Raw genomic sequence first — 6,360 nt, 5'->3', positions numbered from 1 at the left:
ATAATTTATAATCTATTTTATTTTGATAGTCCTTTTTGCATTAAAAGGAGGGAATATTCGTATTTGTCGTGGCTTTATGAAGCAAAATAAAGATGGTAAGAAGAAGATGTGGACCTGAGTCTGAAGTGACCCTCCAAATAATAAAAAATTAAATTAAAAGAGGGTAGTTATGAGGGTGACTCAGGCCATGATATGGATGTTTTGAAATTTAGATCTTATCCTCATTTCTAGTCCTAGTTGTCCTAATTGACATGTTATGAATTTCACACCATATATGAATATGATGATAATGCCAAACATTTAACTATTTATATATTAGTATTATCCATACACAACTTAATTAATAATTTAATTGGTCAAAGTTATCCAATCCTTCTTTTTTTCATTTGCAATCGTATAAATAAGAATCAATATTTTATTATAACTCCTTCAGAGTTTTCCGGTCATGAATTGAAGGCCTTTTGCATTTCCTAGATCAGAGAGAAACCAAGATTTTCTTCTATCTTCTTCTTCTTCTCTTCTTCTTCGATCTTCTTTGAATTTCTTGGCAGATATATGAAATAATAATAATGGGGAATAAGGCACAAGAAACGTTTATAGAAATGGGTAACGATAATAAGAAGAATAATGTGAAGGGAATAATAATGGAGGATCATTGTGAATGTAGCAGTGGTTCATCAATATCCATTGGATCAATCTCAGAAGACACAATGGATTCTTTGTGTTCATCATATTCATCTGATGAGTTGACTGAGGATGCATCATCATCATCATTTTCTTCTTCTTCATCATCATCACATTCAAAAGATGGACCTTTGTTTGAACTATCAGAGCTCATGAACCATCTCCCTATAAAGTAAGCAATATATCCTCATCTCTCTCTTGATTATTATTTTTTCAATTGTTATTATTATTATCATTAGTGCAATATTATTATTGTTCAGGGTTTTGTTTTAAGGGCACTGCTTATTAACATTTATATGTGAAGAGTTTTTTATTGAGAAATTTTATTTTATTTTGTGTAGTAACTAGTAACCAATGCATTCCATTCTTGGAAGTATGTTATTAAGTTTTATCATATATTATTATTAGAAACTTTGATGATTAGTATTTTTCCTCATATTGAGTTATTTATTTGTTTTTTGCTTAATTTTTAGGAGAGGGTTATCTATGTTCTATGAAGGGAAGGCACAATCTTTCACTTCATTGGGAAGGGTGCAAAGCATAGAAGATCTTCCAAAGAAAGGAATAACAACAACAACTTATAGCAAGAGAATGAAGTCTTGTAAAAGCTATGGTGGAGGCTTGGATAACCAAAATAATAATAATAATAGAATATCATTCACTCCAAAGCCTACAATATCAAAGAAAACTTCTCCATCCACAAGAGGGTCTTTTTTGTCTTTACAAAGCAAAAAAGGGAGTTTCCTTGGTGGATCTAGGCCTTCTATTTCTGTACACAAGAACTTTTGAATTGTGTTATAGCCATTTGGGAGCTTAGGTTTTTTCCATCATGTACAAAAATCCGGAAAATTTTTGTTTTTTAATCCAAAATTTCAGCTAATTATGAGTCTAATTTCCTAGAATTATGATTCCTTGTTGCTTTGTTTTCCATGGTGGTATATTATAACTAGGGTTCAATTATTGATAAGTAGGGAAATGAAGGGGCTATTAGTATTAGGTAATCACAATTATTGTGGGGGAAAATGGGTAGAAAGGAAACTTATGTAACCTTTTTTGTTTAACCTATTAAATAAATTTGGAAATGAGTTTCTCTATATCATACTAGTTATTCTTGATACTTGACATGGGTTGAAGCTAATGTTTGTGGATACTTGAAGCAATGTATATTCAATAAGGTTTTATTTATTCCTTTATTTATTTTTTAAAGTATATTCAAGGACATTTGAAATTGAATGAGCTAAGAAGTAAGAACCATAAACAGCTGCAAAAGAAATGGCTCCTTTGTACCCTGTGAGTCTGTGACACTTCATCATGAAGGAATAAAAGTGGAGGTTCAATACTATGTATTATCATCATACTATCAAAGTGAAAAATAAAAAGATAAGCATTAGTTATTCTATGTGGTAACTAAAAACTATATAACTTTGGGATTTCAAAGTGTAACTCAGTTTCTGGGAATGAAATTAGTCGACACAAAATCCATGTTTGGTGAACTGGTGAAGGCCAAAATAGACGGTTTAAGAATGGTGAGCTACCAAATTTAAGTGCCTTTGGATACTGATGGTAGTTTGTCAAATTAAAGTTTGAATAAAATTTAAATTTAAGTGCCTTTGGATTTTATAGGATTGATTTTGGGTAGAAGTAAGTTTGTGTTCATATGATTTATGTTTGACAATTTTATATTAAAATTAATTTTATATTTAATTTATTTTACCTAATGGGATCAATAAATTCTATTATAAAAAGATAATAATAAATATAATACACAAAAATTATAACTATAAAAATATATAATGTCAAATAAAAAATTAATTAAAAATATAAATAATAAATAATAGAAATAAAGAGAAATAATAAAAATTCTATAAATGATATAATAATACGTATAAAGTATAAAATTGGTAAAAAAAATAAATGTTAAATGTTAATGGCTAAAAGCCGGTAACGCAGAAACTAGAAAATTTTTGCTTTTTATAAACGTAGTTTTGTGACCAAAATTAATTCTGCGTTTATAGAGAGAAAAATTAGTCCAAAAATTGAAACCTTCAAAGGTAAAGAAAAATTAGTCAAACCAAAAATTGAAATTTTTAAAAAAAAATTATAACGTGCTTTTTCTTTCTAACTCGCTGCCAAACACACCCTTAGTCCTTGTAAGAATAAAATGTTAGTGTTAATAATCAAAATAGTTTATAAAAGATCAAATGTGTTTCAATTTAGTTTTGGAAATATCAACGTCTCAAATTAGCCTCTAACAAATATAATTGCGAATCAAACAGGAACACGGAAACACAAAATCAATGAGATATGGATAGAGATATTGAATTAATGTATTTTGTGTTTATCCTGATAGAAATGACATAGAAACACTAACAAGGAGCCCAACTTATTTTTTTTTTCATTATTCTTGTTAATTTTTTATAATTATTTTTATTATTATTATATTTTTTCTCAAAATTTTTGAATGAAAAAAAATAAGAACAAATTAGATTTTTATAATTTGTTTTAATTTATCATCAAACAGAATACAAGCACACAAAATTTTATATCTCTATCCTTTGTGTTTTATTCTTAGAGTTTTGTTTTATCCTATTTTCAGAAATAAACGCAGAGCGACACGCCATCATTTAATTAACAGAAGGAATAATTTGGTTTATTATTATATCTTTCAAGGCTAATTTAAAGCATATGATCTAATAAACATGTAATATTTCAAAGATTATTTTGGCAGCATAATTGTAATATATTATTGTACACACAATTTAATCATTCTCTTACAACTAATCCCATTCAAACAGTTAGTACAAATATAACACTAGTGTTAATCTGATAATTTTTTGGTGACTTAGTGTTAATCTGATAATGATAATACAAGATTGTATAGTTCAAGAAACTCAAGTATAAATGAAACCATCTACAATATCTTTTTAGAGTAATTAACCATTTCTGACCATGAAAGATTGAAGCGCTGACAATACTGACCATGACTAATTTAAATTAACTTTATAACCATAAAAGATTTGATCCGTTTGATATTTCTAACCCAACGTCAATTTTTTAAATTTTTCGTTAGTAAGGCTTCCTACGTGGCTGTTTATTATCCAAGGTGTCATTAATTTATTTTAATTTAATAATAAAATAATGTTACTAAACTAATCACCTAATCAGTCATCATCAGAGTCTTTTGGAGTCTTGGTACCAAATAGAAACACCAAGGGTTTCGCGCGCAGATGCTCCAGTTCTTCATCAATGGTGATATCGACTCTCTTCTAACCCAGCGGACGTCGTCGCTCTTCACTGGCTTTCATCGTCTGTGAGCGTTGCAAGTGTACTCGTCGTCGTGGAGGTCCTCTGTGTTGTGCATTCAGAGCTTGTACATTCCCGTGTCAGTCTTCGTTATCGCGTTAAGGTGCCCTCAAAGTACTCGCCGTCGCATTCCCGTCATCACTCTTGTTGCCTATGTTCCGGTTGGTGCCTGCTTCTACTCTTTCTTTTTTCCATTATTGTTTTTGGTTTTTAGGTTAGGGCAAATGCTGCCATTGCAGAATTCCTAATTTACTAATGATTTTCTTTAAAAATGTTACAAAAATTTTACTAATTAGGTTATTGATTGTTGGTGATTGCTGATTAATTTTACTAATCATCACTTGTTTAATTTCTTGCTTCTTTAGGCTGGACATAATAGAAGAACATGTCAAAAAAAGAAGGACGACATGGCTGTACCCAAAGAAGCAGGACCAGTAGCAGTCCCAAATGCAGCACCGACAGCAGTTCTAGATGCAGCACCGGCAGCACCAGCTGCACCTGTAACAGCGCCATCTATGGTGATTCCGACAATAAAATACTTATATATGTTAATGTAATTATTTTCTCATAGTTTTTAATTGTTAATGCAATTATTTCCTCTCTAAACAGATAATACCAAACCCTGATCCACTTATTCCTCCTCAAGCCAACCAACCTCCAATTCAACTGGCACCTATAAGATCACCACCAATCAGACCTTCAATGCAGAATATTCCCTCTGATAGCAAGAGGCCAGCCAAAAGGAAGAATACCAAGAGGCCTCCTCCAATTCTGTTCAACAACATGAGACCTCCTTCAATAAGCAACCCCTCAAGTAGGCCTATTGTTAGCCAAGAAACTATGCATGGTGCTAGTGTTGGAACCGACTCCAAGACTTGGAGCACCAACAACTGGATTCTCTAGTGGCAGTAGTAATTCCACACCTAGTTAGGGCCTAAGATTGATTGGATTAAGGAACTTTTGTTGTAGTGTTTAGATATGCCTGTTACATAGACCATGTTCACTTCAATCTTTTTGGAAACTTAGTTATAGTATTTTGGTTTAGAGTTACATTGACCATGGTTTGTTTTGTTACTTAGTTCTCATTAAACAACTATGATGAATCAGCATGAACTTATATGTTTACTATGTTAATGGGAGATGATTACATATTTGGCATTGTCCCACATTGATTTGGTACAAGAATTTTCATTTAGTAATTGTCACCATTCATATATATTGCTATGCGCAGGTTAAATTAGAGTTTATGATTTGAAATATAAGCAGCTATGTCAAATTTCAAATATCTAAAGGTTATTTTTGTCAAATTTTCATTCATTCGGTTCACAAATTTTCATTAACTGTTAATTGTCACAACTTATAATTGTTATATCAAAGTTAAATCAGTGTTTGTGATATGAAATATAACTAATTATGTTAAATTTTGAAATTTTTTAGTGGTTATTTTTGTCAAATTCTCAATTTTCGTGGTTAAATATGTCAATAAATATATAATTATCAGGTTAATTTTGTCAAAAAAAATTTAACAAACTAGAAACTGGTTCAACGCCACATTTCCCTTCCCATTCCAATTCAATATCAACCCAGGAAAAGAATATAATCAAATCAAACCTCAATTCTACATTTTAAACGCGAGAAACATGATTGAAAGGAAGCACAACACAAGTCCTGTAACAATGGACAAAATTCATATCCTAATTTCTATAATATCTCCCTTAATCTTTCCTATCTTCATAACTACTTTCATAATAAACATAGAAGAAGAAGCATGATAAACGCAAAAGAAGAAGCATGATTGCTATCATAATAAATCCATATTCTACTTTCATAACTACATTCTCAACCTTTCATAACTAGGGTTTCAGATTTTTGAATAACCCACACACTTATGAAGAAGAAGCACATATGGTTATTATGGTAAAATTAGGCAGTAAAGCCACGTTGGAAAGCTAAGTTGGAAGGATACTTGCCACGTAGGAAGCCTTACTAACGAAAAATTTAAAAAATTGACGTTTGGTTAGAAAGGTCAAACGGAGCAAATCTTTCATGGTTATAAAGTTAATTTAAATTAGTCATGGTCAGTATTGTCAGCGCTTCAATCTTTCATGGTCAGAAATGGTTAATTACTCATCTTTTTAATTAATGATTTAAAGTTGTAGGGTTTATGAAATCTATACTAGAAAATCATATTCATTTATTGTTTATCACTAGAGGATTAATGTTAGATTCATAAGAATAAATGATTGATTTATCCATTTAAAGTAATTTACGCGAAAAACTCTCTTTAATAGAATATATAATATGCTGGATATCTTACTCGCAGATTTATTGAAGTAGTTCAACACATTGTTGTACGACAGGTGAATTGTGGTA

The 6,360-nt window shown here is 30.5% G+C and overlaps 2 protein-coding genes across 2 annotated transcripts; both read left to right on the top strand.

The window, feature by feature from the left end:
* Nucleotides 372-1,778, top strand: LOC107644448. The gene is made up of 2 exons (XM_016348308.2): nucleotides 372-856; nucleotides 1,158-1,778. Exons 1-2 carry the CDS (start codon nucleotides 570-572, stop codon nucleotides 1,471-1,473), a joined length of 603 nt encoding a protein of 200 aa, XP_016203794.1. The 5' UTR covers nucleotides 372-569; the 3' UTR covers nucleotides 1,474-1,778.
* Nucleotides 3,876-5,166, top strand: LOC107642142 (translation initiation factor IF-2-like). Its single transcript, XM_016345449.2, has 3 exons — nucleotides 3,876-4,148; nucleotides 4,353-4,505; nucleotides 4,597-5,166. Exons 2-3 carry the CDS (start codon nucleotides 4,395-4,397, stop codon nucleotides 4,888-4,890), a joined length of 405 nt encoding a protein of 134 aa, XP_016200935.1. The 5' UTR covers nucleotides 3,876-4,148; nucleotides 4,353-4,394; the 3' UTR covers nucleotides 4,891-5,166.

Source organism: Arachis ipaensis, chromosome B05 (genome assembly GCF_000816755.2).
Source record: "Arachis ipaensis cultivar K30076 chromosome B05, Araip1.1, whole genome shotgun sequence".
Lineage (NCBI taxonomy): Eukaryota > Viridiplantae > Streptophyta > Magnoliopsida > Fabales > Fabaceae > Arachis > Arachis ipaensis.
Note: the sequence above shows the minus strand (reverse complement) of the source record. Positions and strands in the feature narration are given on the sequence as shown.

Coding starts and splice junctions, on each gene's coding strand:
- LOC107644448 (XM_016348308.2), top strand. CDS start 570: ATGGGGAATAAGGCACAAGAAACGTTTATAGAAATGGGTAACGATAAT. Junction 857..1,157: donor ATGAACCATCTCCCTATAAA/GTAAGCAATATA, acceptor CTTAATTTTTAG/GAGAGGGTTATCTATGTTCT.
- LOC107642142 (XM_016345449.2), top strand. CDS start 4,395: ATGGCTGTACCCAAAGAAGCAGGACCAGTAGCAGTCCCAAATGCAGCA. Junction 4,506..4,596: donor CTGTAACAGCGCCATCTATG/GTGATTCCGACA, acceptor CTCTCTAAACAG/ATAATACCAAACCCTGATCC.